This window comes from Excalfactoria chinensis, unplaced genomic scaffold (assembly GCF_039878825.1).
Source record: "Excalfactoria chinensis isolate bCotChi1 unplaced genomic scaffold, bCotChi1.hap2 Scaffold_85, whole genome shotgun sequence".
Classification (NCBI taxonomy): Eukaryota; Metazoa; Chordata; class Aves; order Galliformes; family Phasianidae; genus Excalfactoria; species Excalfactoria chinensis.
This window is the reverse complement of record NW_027315717.1, coordinates 1362677-1380593: the sequence shown is the minus strand read 5'-3', so window position 1 is coordinate 1380593 and position 17917 is coordinate 1362677. Positions and strand designations below refer to the sequence as shown.

Sequence of the window (17917 nt, the reverse complement as noted above, 5' to 3'; positions counted from 1 at the left end):
GGAAGTGTGGGACGGTCTGGGCAGCTGCCTGGAGCAGTGGACACAACCCAGGGCTTTGGAACTTCATCTCCGAGCAGCTGCAGGATCCTGAGAAACTGGTAGAATACTGGGGAAGGTCTGCTGTGGCCCTGGTAATCCCCAAGACTGCAGTGTGCCAGGGCCTGGCCTAGACCTTCAGAGCTGTGTTCAACACACTTCAGCACACTCAAGGGGAGGAGAGCTGGATCTGCTGACAGTGCTGCAGCCTCTGCAACTCCTGACACAGCAGCCACTCCAAGGCTTTGCTACACGTCCTGCGGTTGCTCCAAGCTCTGGAAAGGTTCCACTGTCACTCCACCCTTCATAATGAGCTCTGCAGTCACTCCTGCTACAGATCCTGAAGCTGTTCCAAGAATTGCAATAAGAGAATGAAACAAATTCCTGCCAAGGGAGGTGCGCTGTGCCAAGAGGCACAGCCTGTGTCACTCCAACCCGTCCAAATGAGCCCAGTGGCAGCTCCAACTTAGTCACGTGTCCTGTGGTGATTCCAGCTCTTGCAATGAGTTCTGCAGTTGCTCCAACTTTTGCAACAGCCCAACAGCCGCTTCAGTTCCTACAGTGAACCCTGTGGCTGCTAAAATCCCTGCAAAAGGTCCTGGATGTGTGAACAGATTTGTATATGAATTAGTATCTATGCGTAAATTTTTTGCAACTCCATATGTTATATATATGTGAAAATATACTGTATGTTAGCATGTGTTTATATACTTAGATACAGATCTATGTCATATTCATAATCCTTTTCTTTTTCTCTGTCTTAGTAAATAACTTTAACCCAACAAATTCTAAACAACAGCACTGCCCTGAGTCCCTTACGGATCTCCTTGGGACGTTTGAAACTACCCCTGTCACTCAGGGAAGAGTACCAGAATATCTCAAATTCTCGGCAAGGAGCAGCTCCTGAGGTATATTCCTTACACAAGCTCTGGAAGAGGCCTCCAGTTCTCTGGTCCTTCTCTGAAGGGGCCCTCTTGTTACAGCAATGCCATCAAGGAGACCAGCTCTGACACAGCTGTTTATACTGCCAGCTACTGACTGCAGCCCCAGAGTGCTGCTGTAGAGACAACAGGACTGTTGTGAGACACACAAAACCTTCAGGCCTGCACAAATGAGAGGACTTATTAAGAACACTGTGGCAGTGTAAAGAGAGAAGGAATAAAAAGAGCATGTTGTGCTGCTGTCAGTGTCTGTACCTCCCCCAGACCCAGACAAAGTAGGAAGAGAGAAAAGGAAAAGTATGTTTTGAAATCCTTTTAGGTATTTTTTAATGTATTCAGGGAATCTGGTTTGATGTTTACATGAGCTCTTGGAGTGAGAAAATGGAAAGTAGGTAGGGAAGAAGACACAGAATCAAACAATCAAACATGCATTAAAAAAAGAACCATCACTGGGAATCATGTGAGGAAGATGTGCACATTATGGGAGCTGGAATAGTGAGTATTGCAACACCTTTCTGAGAGCGTGCTTGATCTCCCTGTTCCTCATGCTGTAGATGAGGGGGTTCAGTGTTGGAGGCACCACCGAGTACAGAAGTGCCGCCATCAGGTCCATGGATGGGGATGAGATGGAGGGGGGCTTCAGGTAGGCATAAAAGACAGTGCTGACAAATAGGGAAATCACAGCCAGGTGAGGGAGACAAGTGGAAAAAGCTTTATGCCTTCCCTGCTCAGAGGGCATCCTCAGCACGGCAAGGAAGATCTGCACATAGGACACAACTATGAAAACAAAGCACCCAAAGATTAAACTGGCACTAAAAATGACAAGCACAACTTCCCTGAAGTAGGAGGCTGAGCAGGAGAGCTTGAGGATCTGGGGGACTTCACAGAAAAACTGGTTGACAACATTGCCTTGGCAGAGAGGCAGTGAAAACGTACTGGCAGTGTGCAGCAGGGAATTGAGAAGCCCAGCGCCCCAGGCAGCTGCTGCCATGGTGGCACAAGCTCTGCTGTCCATCAAGGTCCCGTAGTGCAGGGGCTTGCAGATGGCAACGTAGCGGTCATAGGACATGATGGTGAGAAGGTAATATTCTGCTGAGAGAAAGAAGACAAAGAAAAAGAGCTGTGTAGCACATCCTGCATAGGAGATGGCCCTGGTGTCCCAGAGGGCGTTGGCCATGGCTTTGGGGAGAGTGGTGGAGATGCAGCCCAGGTCAAGGAGGGCCAGGTTGAGGAGGAAGAAGTACATGGGGGTGTGCAGGCGGCGGTCGCAGGCTACGGCTGTGCTGATGAGGCCGTTGCCCAGGAGGGCAGCCAGGTAGATGCCCAGCAAGAGCCAGAAGTGCAGGAGCTGCAGCTGCCGCGTGTCTGCCAACGGCAGCAGGAGGAACTCGCTGATGGAGCTGCTGTTGGGCATCTGCTGATCCTGGGCTTGGAGTCCTGTTCAGAGCGCAGAACATAATGACCAGTCCAGACCATTCTCAGAGACACTCCTTCTACTGTACTTTGAAATGCTTTTGTTCTCCTATGTCAGTGCTCATTTAGCACCACAACTTGAATTTAATTTCATGAAGTTCAACATCCTATAATCAGAAGAAGCATTTGGAGCTTTAACCTCCCTCTTATTTTCTTATATTGTCCTGTCTCCCTGGATATTTTCATCTGTTTCATGTGTTTCATGTCTTTACCCCAACTGCTCTTACAACCCCAAACCCAGCCTCTGTGCTGTTCAACTTCAGTTAGAAAAAGCTGCCTGTTCACAGGTTAAGTGAATTATTGGTGTCTGCTGAAAATGATAATAATTTCAATTGGTTCCATCCTTTGAGAAAGGGGAGACTGAAACAATATCATGTGTGACTGTTCACAAAACAAGCAATTGATTGAAGAAAAATTCTCAGAGCTGTGACAGCCCCTTTTAGATTTCTGCCCCCAATCCTTTTTGCCTTCCAGCAGAACAGGAAATGGAAAATCCCTGCCTTGGCTCTCCTCTCCCAAAGTACCCTCAGAAGGATTCTGCTGTGCAGTGGAGCTGAGATCCCCCTGCCCCAGGCAGCAGCTGTGGCAGCACAAGCCCTGCCGGGGGGCTCCTTCCCCCCACACGTCTCCCCGCAGCACCCTGGACAGCTCCCCGGGCAGGCTGAGTGCTGAGCCTGGCAGGCGGCAGAGTCCCATAGCCGGCACACAGCCCCTGGGGCACAGCAGGGACCCTGCTCTGCACAACAGCCCTGGGCACCCGCCTGCAGCCCCACATGCACAGCCTGCAGCCGTACTGGGACACGCAACCCTCAGGGCTGTGCTCTGATGCTGAAGCACGGAAGCCCTCAGCTGGAGCAGAAGGCTTTTTCCGCAATAAACAAACATGCAGTGCCTGCAGCCAGATCTGCTATGGGATGTCCCGGATTTGGTGATCCCTCCAGGAAAAGCAGCTTCATTGCCTACTGCAAGACACTTACCATGCTGTAGTCTGTGAGCAGTGCTCCTGCAGTGAGCTCACAGCAGGCTCACACTGTACACACTCTATCAGCTCTCTCTCCCTTCTCTTCTATCCTCATCTCAACGGCAGATCAAGCCCCAGCTCTGCTGTGCTGTGCACTAGAGCTGCTCCTGGGCACAGCTGTCTCTCTGCAGTGCTGCCCACTTGTATGATCTCCCTGTGTCACAGGAGCCCAGCCCAGCTCAGCACACCTGAGGATTTGAGTTTCTCTTCCTCACTGCTTCCCCTGGAGATTTCCCTGGTGCTCCAGGGCTGAAAGCTCCTGATAGACAGCAGGCTCATCTCTGCTAAATGCACTTGGATGTCAGATCAGTTATTTACCAGTGGATAGACAGATGCCAGATGCATGGCTTTGATTTGTGGAAGCAAACTCTATAACACGGATATAGGTTATAAAGCAGATATTATATTTTTGGGCACCAGGTGCAAGGGGGATCTCTCCTATCTCTCACACCAGAAAGCAGAAGTGTTACAAGCTCAGACTTATTCAACAAATATCCTGGAACTCATCTACATATTCCTTATTTTCCAGGAACTCTTTTAAATTCTGCCCCTCCCTCCGGCACACGTGCTCTTTTTAGCGGGGGTCTTCCTCTGGTGGTTGTGGGGATGAAGTCAGACGTCTTCCTTTTCAAATGCTCAAAGTCTTCCTCACTCTGTCCTTTTTATCCCATCATATTTAACTGAAGTAGACTGGTTCTGGCCAGCTTCTTGGGCTATGTTCCTTTCAGTATGCAGGCTATTCTTCCCTTATCATAACCGCACATCCTACTTGGTTATGGGCCCACATACCTTTTAACTTTGAGATTTACTCTTTTACTATATAACTTTGTTAACAGATTGTGTTTACCTAGCAGAAGCTCAAATGCCTCATCTGGAAAGCTCTTTGTGGGGAGCGCTGCGGGGCACTGGTAGGCAGCGCTGGTCGGTACCCAGTGTGTTGCAGAGTTGCGGGTTGGTGCCTGAGTGTACCAGGGGGCGGACACATGGGTGGGACATATGGGTCAGGGGTACTCGGGGTGGTCATGTGTCACAGTATATAAGATTTTGTTGCACAGTGTTAAACTGGCATTCAGCTCTAAACACTGTGTCTGTCTTGTATGACCCTTAGCTGTGGATGTCCAGAACATAGGGGGTTAGCCTAGCTGGTTTGCCATTCAATCAACGCAGTTCCTTAGCATTGCAGCAACACTCTCCTCCTGCGCCTTAATACAAAAGACACACAGACAAGGACAGGGACCCTCTGAATTCCTTTCCTTTCAGTACCTCAAGTTCTGTTTATCTTGCTCCACAGCTGCTGCTCTGAACAGCTTTTGTTGTATTCCCACACTGAAGGGAACCTATAACCAGGAGGGGAGTAAACTCTTTGATAGGACTAATAATAGCAGGACTAGGGGAAGTGGTTTTAAGTTGAAAGAGGGAAGATTTAGGTTGGATGTTAGGGGGAAGTTCTTTACTAGAAGAGTGGTAAGGTCCTGGAACAGGCTGCCCAGGGAGGCTGTGGATGCTCCTTGGAGGTGTTCAAGGCCAGGTTGGATGGGACCTTGGGCAACCTCATCTAGTAAATGTGGAAGTTTGGTGGCCCTGCCAGGCAGGGGGGCTGGAGCTTCATGATTGTTGAGTTCCCTTCTAACGCAGGTCATTCTGTGATTCTGTATATACTTCCCCTTTGAAGAGCCTTCATTCAGCAGAGGCAATCAGTGCAGATGTCTCATCTCCAGACGTAAAAGCCTGGGGTTAAAGGAGATTCACTTCCCCACAGACCCATGGGAAATGGGACTCCTCTTGCTTTGGAACAGATGATAACAAGGGGTTGCCTGTATGCATGAGCCCCTGGTCTGAATCCTTGGTCTTTCTACAGCTGGAAGATACTTGTTCACATACAGACACTCGATGGGCAGAAGGTCTCTGTGGTGCTCATAGATGTGTTTAGCAGTGCCAGCAAGCTGTGGTAGATGACATCTAAGAGAGTCACCACCTTCCTGAGCATCAGCTGGAAGCCAGACGAGGCATGGGAGTATTCTTGGCCATCCTAAATGACTACATCTCTTCGAGTAATGGGCACCTGAGAGTACAGCGTTATTCAGCTGACCAAATGGATGAGCTCAGCAGAAGAAGAGACAGATCTTTCTCTGTTCCCCATCTATTGCAAATTCCAGAGCTAAAGGCATTTGAAAGCTGTGACACACCTTCATTCTCTCACTGGTGACACCTTTCTTTGTTCTGGGCTCACGTTTGAATGGCATTTCCATGGGGCCTCCAACACACTCCCAGCCAGCTGACAAATACAGCTGAGGACCTTCAGGAAAGCCAAGCCTTGGTAGTGTCAGTGCTCACTGGACAACTGTGAGCCCCACAGTGTGTCTCATACCTGTGTGCCACCTTCTGAACACCAGTACCATGGTGTAGATGCGAGGCCCAGCCAGGCTATATCAAATCATGCTTCTGGAATGGGATTCTTTCTGAAGAGTCTTTACACCAATGAGAAGACCACAGACATTCACTCAGTGCGCTCAAAATTTCTGTGCATTTGCTGGCCTAGGGTCTGGTTTGGCTCACGGAGACGTTGTGGGATGGTTCCCACCTCTGAACTGTAGCAAATGGGGTACGGACTCTTTATGACGGGTGGCCAAGGAAGATGAGGAAAGGCTGCTGCCCTCTGTGAGAGTGCACAGAGTTCTGCCTGGGGATGGCAGAGGAGCCAGCTGAGAACTGATGGAAAGGGCTCAGAGAGAGCAGCAGATTCTGTTCCTTGCTTCCTGATCAGGAAGAACAAGAGGAGGGGGGCATGCAGGTAGCTGAGTTACAGCTGGGATGGCATTGTTTTCTTCAGACTGTCTGCTCTGGTGCAGTGTTTTGGTTCTAGGGGAAAAGCATTGATAACACTCTGATGTTTACAGCTGCTGCTAAGCAGTGCTGTACAGAGCCAGTGCCATGGTCAGTGGAGAGCTCAGGGAACTGGGGGGAACAGACTGAGGACAGCTGTCTTAAAGCGGCCAAAGGGACGTTCCTCTCCATCTGTCAACAAGCAGAAGGAGTATTGAAAGGGGTGTGAGATCATTTCACTCGCTCCAGCTGGGCATCACTCTGGTTGTGCTGAGCATGTGCTTGTGCATCAGTTGTAATGTACTATACCATATATATCTGGATATATAGCCATGACGATTACACCTTTCATCTCTCTTAGTAAATAGCTTCATGTTAACTCACAAGTTGTACTTTTTTTCCCCCCAGTTCCCTTCCTTCACTGGGAAGTGGGCAGTGCACAAAGCACTGTGTGCTACTGAGCCACATGTTGGGTTCAACAACCACCATCATTTTGGTGCCCGATGTGGGGCTCCAAGGGACATCTGTCCAGAGTGAGTTAACACAGAGCTTTGTAGGAGCTGGAGAATTTGCTGGCCATGATGCTGATTGTTTCCTTATTTGTGAAGCTTGTTGAGTCTTCTCATGAAGCTGCATTGTACAATTCCTTCCTTGCTGCTTGTTTTCCCTGCTGCACTGTTTGTCAACTCTGGGGGCTGGATTTGGGTATGCTGTTTGACCTTGGTTTATATCATGATAAAATAGGCAGCTGACAAAGTGAAGTTTTGAAGACATTCAGCTCTGCGATCATCTTTGAGTTTTGGAAGCAATACTGTCGATATGATTAGGAATTACACCCTTTTTGTTGTCCCCTCAGGGAGCCCAGCAATAGAGGTAAGAAGGGCGGACACTTTCCAGCAGTCCCTCAGCCTCCCTCTCACTTCTTTTTTCCTTGGAGCTCCAGAGATAGTTCCAATAGCTCCTGAGAAGTTAGACTGTCCATGGGAAGCTCAAACCTGCACGCTTCCATTGCTACGTGTCGTTTATGTGTTTCAGGTTATGTCTCAGATTAAACAATTAATCAAGAATGTCACTGAGAGATCTGCCCCAAGGTGAGATGGCTCTGCGTGGCAGGGGGTGTGGGAAGGTCTGGGCAGCTGCCTGGAGCGGTGGACACAACCCAGGGCTTTGGAACTTCATCTCCAAGTAACTGCAGGATCCTGAGAAACTGGTAGAGTATTGGGGGAAGGTCTGCTGTGGCCCTGGTAATCCCCAAGAGGCACAAATGACTGCAGTGTGCCAGGGCCTGGCCAACACCTACTGAGCTGTTTTCAACACTCTTCAGCATCCTCAAGTGAAAGAGAGTTGGATCTGCTGACAATGCTGGAGCCTCTGCAACTCCTGGCACAAACCCTGCAGCAGCTCCAAGTTTTTGCTGCATGTCCCGCAGTTGCTCCAAGCTCTGGAAAGGTTCCACTGTCACTCCACCCCTCATAAAGAGCTCTGCAGTCACTCCTGCTACAGGTCCTGTAGCTGTTCCAAGTACTGCTATAGCAAAATGAAACAAATTCCTCCCAGGGGAGGTGCGCTGTGCCAGCAGGTACAGCCCTGTGTTCGCTCCAACCCCTCAAATCAGCCTTGTGGCTGCTCCAAATTCTGTCACAGGTTCTGTGGTGATTCCAGATATGACAATGAGATGCGCTTCTGCAACAGCCCAACAGCTGCTCCAGCTCCTACATTGAACCCTGTGGCTGTTAAAACCCCTGCAGCAGGTCCTGCAGTTGCAAACTTATATGCATATAGATTAGTATCTATGCATATATGTTTGCAACAGCATATATTGTGTATATGTGAAAATATACCATATATATAATGTGTGTGTGTGCAAATACATATATATATGTACTTGTCATAATGATTACGCTTTTTTTATTCTCTGTCTCAGTATATAGCTTTACTTCAGCCCACACATTCTAAAGCGCAGCAATGCCCCGAGTTGCTTACAGATCTCCTTGGGACTCCTGAAACTGACCCAGTCACTCAGGGAAGAGTACCAGAGGATCTCCAGGTCTTCTCGTGGAGCAGCTCCTGAGGTATATTCCTTATACCAGCTCTGGAAGAGGCCTCCAGTTCTCTGCTCCTGCTCTGAAGGGGTCCTCTTGTTATGGCAGAGCCAGCAAGGAGACCAGCTCTGACACAGCCGTTCATATTGCCGGCTACTGACTGCAGCCCTGGAGTGCTGCTGTAGAGACAACAGGACTGTCATGAAACACACAAGACCTTCAGGCCTGCACAAATGAGAGGACTTATTAAGAGCACTGTGGCAGTGTAAAGAGAGCAGGAATGAAAAGAGCACGTTGTGCTGCTGTCAGTGGCTGTACCTCACCCAGACCCAGACAAAGTAGGAAGAGAGAAGAGCTAAGGAAAAGTCTATTTTGAAAGCTTTTTAGGAATATTTTAACCTATTCAGGGAATCTGATTCTATGTTCTCATGAGCTCTTGGAGTGAGAAAATGGAAATCAGGTAGGAAAGAAGTGAAATAACTTTTTATTTATATTTTCGATAACGTTTTTTTTTTTTTTCGCGGATAGCTATAGCACACACAAGCAATCAAAGATGCATAAAACATTAAGAACCAGCACTGGGAATCATGTGAGGAAGATGTGCACTTTATGTAAGCTGGAAGAGTGCTTACTGCAACACCTTCCTGAGAGCGTGCTTGATCTCCCTGTTCCTCATGCTGTAGATAATAGGGTTCAGCGTTGGAGGAACCACTGAGTACAGAAGTGCCACTGTCAGATCCAGGAGTGGGGAGGAAATGGAGGGGGGCTTAAGGTAGGCAAAAAAGGCAGTGATGAGAAATAGGGAGACCACCGCCAGGTGAGGGAGGCACGTGGAGAAGGCTTTGTGCCGTCCCTGCTCAGAAGGCATCCTCAGCACGGCCATGAAGATCTGCACATAGGACACAACTATGAAAACAAAGCATCCAAAGACTAAACCGACACTAAAGATGATAAGCACAACTTCCCTGAGATTTGATTCTGAGCAGGAGAGCTTGAGGATCTGGGGGATTTCACAGAAAAACTGGTGGACAACATTGCCTTGGCAGAGAGGCAGTGAAAACGTACTGGCAGTGTGCAGAAGGGAATAGAGAAGCCCAGCGCCCCAGGCAGCTGCTGCCATGGTGGCACAAGCTCTGCTGTCCATCAAGGTCCCGTAGTGCAGGGGCTTGCAGATGGCAACGTAGCGGTCATAGGACATGATGGTGAGAAGGGAAAACTCTGCTGAGGCGAATAAGAGAAAGAAAAAGATCTGTGCAGCACATCCTGTGTAGGAAATGGCCCTGGTGTCCCAGAGGGCGTTGGCCATGGCTTTGGGGAGAGTGGTGGAGATGCAGCCCAGGTCGAGGAGGGCCAGGTTGAGCAGGAAGAAGTACATGGGGGTGTGCAGGCGGCGGTCGCAGGCTACGGCTGTGCTGATGAGGCCGTTGCCCAGGAGGGCAGCCAGGTAGATGCCCAGCAAGAGCCAGAAGTGCAGGAGCTGCAGCTGCCGCGTGTCTGCCAACGGCAGCAGGAGGAACTCGCTGATGGAGCTGCTGTTGGGCATCTGCTGTTCCTGGGCTTGGAGTCCTGCTCAGAGCACAGAAGATAATGAGCACTACAGATTATTCTCAGAAACTCTGCTCCTGCTCTACTATAAAAGTTCTCCTTTCCCTTTGGAATATGTTCATTTAACACCAGCTTTTGTGAGCTTCACCATCTCTTTAGGAGTAGAAGACTAGGCAGTTCTTAATGTCTTCTCATATTCTTATCATATCCCAGCCTCCTGGATATTTTCCTCTCTATTCCAGCAGCTTCTCGTGACCCCAGCCCCAGCCTCTGTGCAATTTGGTTTTTCTTAGAGAAATCAGCCTGTTTCCAGGACAAGTGTAGTATAAATGTCTGCAGAAAACAGCGATAACTTTTATCTTTTTAGGAAGGAGAGGCTAGATGCACATTCTGTGCATTCTGTGTGACTGTTCACAAAACAACCAAAGAATTGAAGAAATATTTGGGAGTCTCAGAGCTGTGCTCAAAATTGACAGCCCCTTTTAGATTTCTGCAAACAATCCATTTTGCCTTCCAGCAGAACAGGAAATGGAAAATCCCTGCCTTGGCTCTCTCCTCTTGCAAACTACCCTCAAAAACATCCTGCTGTGCAGTGGAGCTGTGATCCCCCTGCCCCAGGCAGCAGCTGTGGCAGCACAAGCCCATCTACCGGGGGGCTCCTTCCCCCCACACGTCTCCCCACAGCACCCTGGACAGCTCCCCGGGCAGGCTGAGTGCTGAGCCTGGCAGGCGGCAGAGTCCCATAGCCGGCACACAGCCCCTGGGGCACAGCAGGGACCCTGCTCTGCAGGACAGCCCTGGGCACCCGCCTGCAGCCCCACATGCACAGCCTGCAGCCATGCTGGGACACGCAGCCCTCAGGGCTGTGCTCTGATGCTGCAGCACGGAAGCCCTCAGCTGGAGCAGAAGGCTTTTTCCACTGTAAAGAAACATGCAGTGCCTGCAGCCAGATCTGCTATGGGATGTCCCTGATTAAGTTAACCCTCTATGAAAAGCAGCTCCATGGTCTGCAGTGAGAATTACCTTGTCATGGTCTGTGGGCAATGCTCCTGCAGAGTGCTCTCAGCCTGCTCACTGTGTACACATCCTGCAAGCTCTCTCCATTTTCTCTCCTCTCCTTCCTTTACCTGCAGGCTGTGCTGTGCACTAGAGCTGCTCCTGGGCACAGCTGTCTCTCTGCAGCCCTGCCCATTTTTAAGAGCTCCCTGTGTCCCAGGAGCCCGGCCCAGCTCAGCAGAAGAATATGTCATGTTTTTCCTTCCCACTTGTCTCCCCTGAGATGTCCCTGGATCCTCATGGCAAACAGCTCCTGAAAGACAACAGCATCATGACAGTACATTAAAATCTGTTGAATTTAACACCAGATTTCTAGTGGTCAGTGACTAGTTCCAGACATGTGGTGAGTCCTACCACAGAATGTTTGCTTAAACTCAAAGGGCACACATACAAGGACAGGATATCATAGTATCATAGAATCACCATGGTTGGAAAAGACCTAAAAGATTATCCAGTCCAACTGTTCACCTATCACTAATAGCTCCCACTAATCCATGTCCCTCAATACAACATCCAGTCATTCCTTGAATACCTCCATGGTCAGTGACTACACCAACCCCCTGGGCAGTCCGTTCCAGGTCCCAAAGTGCAGGATGTGACATTTGGTCTTGTTGAACCTCATCCCACTGGCTTCAGCCCATCTCTCCAGCCTGTCCAAATCCCGGTGTAGGGCCTGGCTAACCCCAGGCAGAACCACACTCCCAGCCAATTTGGTGTCATCTGTGAACTTACTGAGGGTGCACTCAATGCCCTCATCCAAGTCATCAATAAAGATACTGAGAAGGACAGGCCCCAGCAATGAACCCTGGGGAACAACAGGTAGGTGCACAGGCAGGTGTCCAAGCAGGTCTTGACTTTCTCCAGAGAAGGAGACTCCACAACCCTCCTGGGCAGCCTGTTCCAGTGCTCCATCACCCTCACCACAAAGAAGTTCTTGCTCACATTCTTGCGGAACTTCCTATGCTGAAGTTTCAGCCCATTTCCCCTAGTCCTGTCACCACGTGTCACTGAAAAGAGACTGGCCTCGACACTGTGGCCCCCACACCTCAGATATTTATAAACCTGGATTAGATCCCCTCTCAGTCATCTTTTCTCAAGGCTAAACTGACCCAGTTTGCTTAGCCTTTCTTCATAGGGGAGATGCTCCAGTCCCTTCACTACCTTTGTGGCCCTCTGCTGGGGTGTTTCCAAAGGGTCCCTGTCTTTTTTTGTATTAGGGAGCCCAGAACTGGACACTGTTCTCCAAATGAGGCCTTACCAGGGCAGAGTAAAGGGGTAGGATCACCTCCCTCAACCTGCTGGCCATGCACTTTTTCATGCACCCCAGAATGCCATTGGCCTCTTTGGCCACGAGGGCACACTGCTGGCTCATGGCCAACCTTTTGTCCTCCAGGATGCCCAGGTCCCTCTCAGCAGAGCTCCTCTCCAGCAGGTCTTCCCCCAACCTGTCCTGGTGCATGCAATTATTTCTTCCTAGGTGCAAGACTCTACACTTGCTTTTGTTAAACCTCATCTGGTTTCATACAGCCCAGCTCTCCAGCATGTCCAGGTCTCGCTGAATGGCAGCACAGCCTTCAGGTGTGTCAGCCAATCCTCACAACTACGTATCATCAGTAAACTTGCTGAGGGTGGCCACTACCCCCTTGTCAAGTTAGCTGATAAAGATGTTGAACAAGACCCGACTCAGCACCAACCCCTGGTATACTACCCAGGAGCTACTTACATGACTCCAACTGTACTCTGCACTGCCAATGATGACCCTCTGTGCTCTGCCAGTCAGACAGTTCTCAACCCACCTCACTGTCCACTCATCTATCCCACACTTCCTTATCTTTGTTATAAGGATATTGTGGGAGACAATATCAAATGGCTTGCAGAAATAAAGGTAGACGACATCCACCGCTCTCCCCCCCATCCACCCAGCTGGTGACAATGTCATAGAAGGCTGTCAGGTTGGTCGAGCATGACCTCCTCTTGGTGAACCCATGCTGACTACTCCTGACAACCTCCTTTTCATCCAACTGTCTGGAGATGGCATCCAGCACAAGCTGTTCCATCACCTTTCCAGGGACTGAGGTGAGGCGGCCTAGCCTGTAATAACCCAGATCTTCCTTCTTGCCCTTTTTGAAGACCGGAGTGACACTGGCTATCCTCCAGTCCTCTGGCACCTCCCCCATTCTCCAAGACCTCTCAAAAATGATAGAGAGCGGTTCAGCAATCACCTCTGCCAGCTCCCTCAGCACTCACGGATGCACCCCATCAGATCCCATGGCTTTATGAACATTGGTGTGGCCTAGGCGCTCATGGACCACCTCTTCCCTGACTAAAGGCAAGCCTTCCATTCCCCAGACCCTCTCACTGGCTCTGGGATTCCTGAGGGAGAGCTTTTTCACTGAAGACAGAAGCAAAGAATGCCTTCAGTATCTCCAGCGTCTCAGCATCCCTCATTACCAGAATACCCCCCTCACTTAGTAGGGGACCCACAGTCTCCCTAGTTTTCCTTCTATTCATAACATACTTTATAAATAAATAAATAAATAAATAAATAAATAAATAAATAAATAAATCTTTATTATTCTTTATTTTTAATGAGTGTCAACCAATTTATGTAATACTATGTTCTGTTTGCAAGGAACTGTGTGAGAGAGGTGGGCCAATCAATGCTGGTTCTGGTGTTTATAACTGAATAATACAGACCCTTAATGGAAAAGTTATATGGCAGTAAGGGTGTATATGGATCTAAAAAGCAGTATTGTTTGACAAACTGTTTTGATGGTATAAGAAAGTGTAATTGATGATGGTATATCGAAGTGTACTTGAGGGTGTGTGGAAGTGTAAATGAGGGTACAAATAGTGGAATAGTTTACAGAGGAAAAAAGGGATAAAGAGGAAGTGATTTTATCTGCACTGACATGAGAGCAACTCCCATCACCTTTCCCCTGCGAGCAGATCAGAGCAGAGTCACAGTCCCCATGTATCATGTAGTGTTATTCTGCTTACCAAATGGAGGAGGTCACAACAGAAGAGGCAGATCTTCCTCTCTGCTCCATCTGTGGCATACTCTGGAGTTCAAGGCATTGCAAAGCTATGGCACATGTACGTTCTTTCACTGATGACACCTTAATTTGCTCTGGGCTCCCATTTCAATTGCAACTAAATAACTCTGGGGTCATGCCCATTGACAGGAAGCTGGCAAATGTTGTCTCATTGTAAGGAAGAGCAAGAAAGATGACATGGGCAATTATGGACCTGTCAGTCTCACTCCAGTGCCTGGTAAAATGATGGAGGCAATGGTGGTGGGAGTTATGGAAAAACAGCTGAAAGACAATTCTGTCATTGGTCGCAGCCAACACAAGTTCCTGAGGGGACGGTCCTGTTTAACTTCAGGTCCTTTTATGACACGGTTATCCATTTAGCTGACCAAGGTAATCCAGTTGAAAATGGATGAAATCCTTGAGGAATTCAGTAGAGCTTTTGATACTATTTCTCACAGCATCCTTCTAGACAGAATGTCCTGCATGCAGCTAGACAGAAACAGAACGTAGTGGGTGAGCAGATGGCCAACAGGTCAGGCCCAAAGTATTACAGTCAATGGGATCCATCGGGCAGGTAGATGGTCACTATCAGGGTTCCCCAGGGCTCCATTTTAGGGCCACTTCTCTTTCATGTTTTTGCAGATGACCTGCATGCAGGACTTGGAGTTGTTCTGAGCAAATTTGCTGATTGGAGGTGCTGTTGCCTCCAGTGAGGGTGGAGAGGACTTGCAGAGAGATGTGGACAAGTCAGAGATGTGGGTATCAGTTGGTCCTAAGCACCAGGTGTATAAAGCAGAACAAGAACAAGTGCCTGATTGTGCACCTGGGTAGGAGCAACCCTGGACATACACACTGACTGGATATAGGACACTGGAAAGAAGTCTGACTGAAAAGATTGGAGGTCATGGTCAGCATCAAATTGAATGTGAGTCAGCGGTGTGCCCAGGCAGCCAGGAGAGCCAGTGGTCCATTGGAGTGCATCAAGCAAGGTATTGCCAGCAGGGTGAGGGAAAGGATTGTCCCTGTCTGCTCTGCATTGCTACAGCCACATCTGGAGCACTGGGTGCAATTCTGGGCAACACAGAACATAAAGGACATCAAACTATGGGAGGGTGTGCAAAGGTGGGCACTGGAAATGAGAGATCTGAAGTTCACAGTTTCACTGGGATTGACTGCTTTTTCAGACTTGGCCATTCTCACATCCCACATCCTGTGATGAGACACAGGGCACACATGGGACATGCACTCCACAGCATCCTTGCAGCCCATGCAGAGTCTGGTATCTTCTGTCCCTTGTCTTTCATTTAACATCGTACAGACCTCCATTCCACTACCCCAGGAAGGATCCTTAGTCAGCATGAGGTTCTCCCTGCCAAGGGCCTGGGAATCAGGGCTTGGCCTTTCTGCTTCATAAGAAAAAGCAGGGGTTTCTCAGCATCAGAGCCACCATGCCAGTGCCTTTGCCTGCCTGTAGTCATGGCTTCCACTTATCTGCTCTAACAAGTCCCTGGGGAAGCTTGCTTGTTAGTGTCCCTCAGTGGGCCCATTAATACTCCAAGAAAGTTCACTGTTACTTCTGCCTTTGTCTTGTTGAGCACTCTGTGCAAACTTCTCTCTGCACTGTAGGTTGATGGACTTGTCATCAAGTATCGCCTGGGGCCCATTATCACCTGAAGAGCCTCCTGAGCCTTGTGCCTTCCTGTCATCATCTTAAGGTATTCAGAACCTGTACAGCAAAATAGAGAGCAATATGGAGAGAGCTTAAAGTGGCCGAAGCCAGCAGTCGTTTATTGTTTATTTATTTATATTTGAGTTTAAACAAGTCATTAAAGCAGCACTGTGCAACTGGTATCAATCCGGAATGTTCCCAATGAGTTCTATTCTGTTACTGTGTGGGCAAATGTCCTCCTCAACCTCCCCACCCTATTTCTACTCACATTGGCCCCATGGGACTTGCATCTCTTTTTTTCACATCAATCTTCTCCTCTGCATTCACCTGCTCAGTGTTAAAATTCATATGCACCAGCTCCAACTAGCTTTCCACAGAGAACCAGAAACACATGGTCCATGAAAGATTTCCTTTTGTTTTTGGCCAACAAACAGCAGGAAAAGTGTTGCAATTGAATGAACACTAAAACACAGTGGTCAACTGCATGCCATGTCCATTCCGCTTCTGTTGAGGTTTGTCTTTCACTGGGAAAATTTGTACAAGAAATGAGTTAGACACAGACATGATGCTGTTGACTTTCAGGAGCTGTTGGCCATCAGGACCCAGGGATATCTCAGGGGAGAGGAGTGGGAAGGATGAAAATGTCATCCTATTCTGCTGGGCTGGGCTTCTGGGACTCAGGGAGATCATAAAAGTGGGCAGTGCTGCAGAGAGACAGCTGTGCCCAGGAGCAGCTCTTGTGCACAGCACAGCCTGCAGGTGACAGAAAGAGAGGAGAGAAAGGGGAGAGAGCTTGCAGGATGTGATCGGTCAGAGCGGGATGTGAGCTCAGTGCAGGAGCATTGCTCAAATACTATGACACGGTAAGTCTCACTGCAGATCATGAGCAGCTTTTCATAGAGGGTTAACTAAAAGCGGGACTAAATGTGGATAGTTCTGAAGCAGAACTGGCTTCAGGCACTGCATGTTTCTTTTCAGGGGAAAAAGACTTCTGTTTTAGCTGAGGGTTTCCATTCTGCAGTATGAAAGCACAGCCCTGAGGGCTGCGTGTCCCAGCACGGCTGCAGTCTGTGCAGACGGGGCTGCAGGCCGGTGCCCAGGGCTGCCCTGCAGAGCAGGGACCCTCTGTGCACAGGGAGATGTGTGGGGGGAAGGAGTCCCCCGGCAGGGCTTCTGCTGCCACAGCTGCTGCCTGGGGCAGGGAAATCACAGCTCCACTGCACAACTGAATGTTTGTAAGGGTGCGTTGCAAGAGGAGAGCCAAGGCAGGGATTTTCTATTTCCTGGTCTGAGGGAAGGGAGAAAAATTGGTGGAAGAAATCTAAAAGGGGCTGTCACAGCTCTGAGAATTTTTAATCAATCAATTGCTTGTTTTTTGAACAGTCACACATGATGTGCTGTCAGTCTCCTCTTTCTCAAAGCATGGAACCAATTGAAATGATCATCATTTTCAGCAGACATGAATAATTCACTTAACCTGGGAACAGGCAGCTTTTTCTAACTGAAGTTGAAAGGCACAGTGACTGGGTTTGGGGTTGTAAGAGCAGTTGGGGTAAGGATATGAGACATGAAACAGATGAAAATATCCAGGGAGATGGGATAATATAATAAAATAAGAGGAAGTTTAGAGCTCCAAATGCTGCTTCTGCTTAAGGAATGCTGAACGACATGAAATGAAATGCAACTAATGGTGCTAAATGTACACTGTTGTAGGAGAATGAAATCATGTCATATTGTAGCAGGAGGAGTATCTCTGCGAATGGTCTGAACTTGTCATTACCTTCTGCACTCTGAACAGGACTCCAAGCCCAGGAACAGCAGATGCCCAACAGCAGCTCCATCAGCGAGTTCCTCCTGCTGCCGTTGGCAGACACGCGGCAGCTGCAGCTCCTGCACTTCTGGCTCTTGCTGGGCATCTACCTGGCTGCCCTCCTGGGCAACGGCCTCATCAGCACAGCCGTAGCCTGCGACCAGCGCCTGCACACCCCCATGTACTTCTTCCTCCTCAACCTGGCCCTCCTCGACCTGGGCTGCATCTCCACCACTCTCCCCAAAGCCATGGCCAACGCCCTCTGGGACACCAGGGCCATCTCCTACGCAGGATGTGCTGCACAGCTCTTTTTCTTTGTCTTCTTTGCCTCAGCAGAGTGTTACCTTCTCACCATCATGTCCTATGACCGCTACGTTGCCATCTGCAAGCCCCTGCACTACGGGACCTTGATGGACAGCAGAGCTTGTGCCACCATGGCAGCAGCTGCCTGGGGCGCTGGGTTTCT

The 17917-nt window shown here is 49.1% G+C and overlaps 2 protein-coding genes across 2 annotated transcripts; both read right to left on the bottom strand.

Annotated features, from left to right (window-relative positions):
- Positions 1-1455: 1455 nt before the first annotated feature.
- LOC140265409 (olfactory receptor 14J1-like) lies at positions 1456-4853 on the bottom strand. Its single transcript, XM_072361331.1, has 3 exons — positions 4799-4853; positions 2480-2496; positions 1456-2394 (listed from the first exon to the last, which is right to left on the bottom strand). Exon 3 carries the CDS (start codon positions 2389-2391, stop codon positions 1456-1458), a length of 936 nt encoding a protein of 311 aa, XP_072217432.1. The 5' UTR covers positions 2392-2394; positions 2480-2496; positions 4799-4853.
- Positions 4854-8964: 4111 nt separating this feature from the next.
- LOC140265418 (olfactory receptor 14J1-like) lies at positions 8965-9879 on the bottom strand. Its single transcript, XM_072361341.1, has one exon. The coding sequence runs from the start codon at positions 9877-9879 to the stop codon at positions 8965-8967; it is 915 nt and encodes a 304-aa protein (XP_072217442.1).
- Positions 9880-17917: the final 8038 nt, after the last annotated feature.

Excerpts from the sequence above, each read along its gene's own strand:
- LOC140265409 (XM_072361331.1), bottom strand. The coding sequence starts at position 2,391 with ATGCCCAACAGCAGCTCCATCAGCGAGTTCCTCCTGCTGCCGTTGGCA.
- LOC140265418 (XM_072361341.1), bottom strand. The coding sequence starts at position 9,879 with ATGCCCAACAGCAGCTCCATCAGCGAGTTCCTCCTGCTGCCGTTGGCA.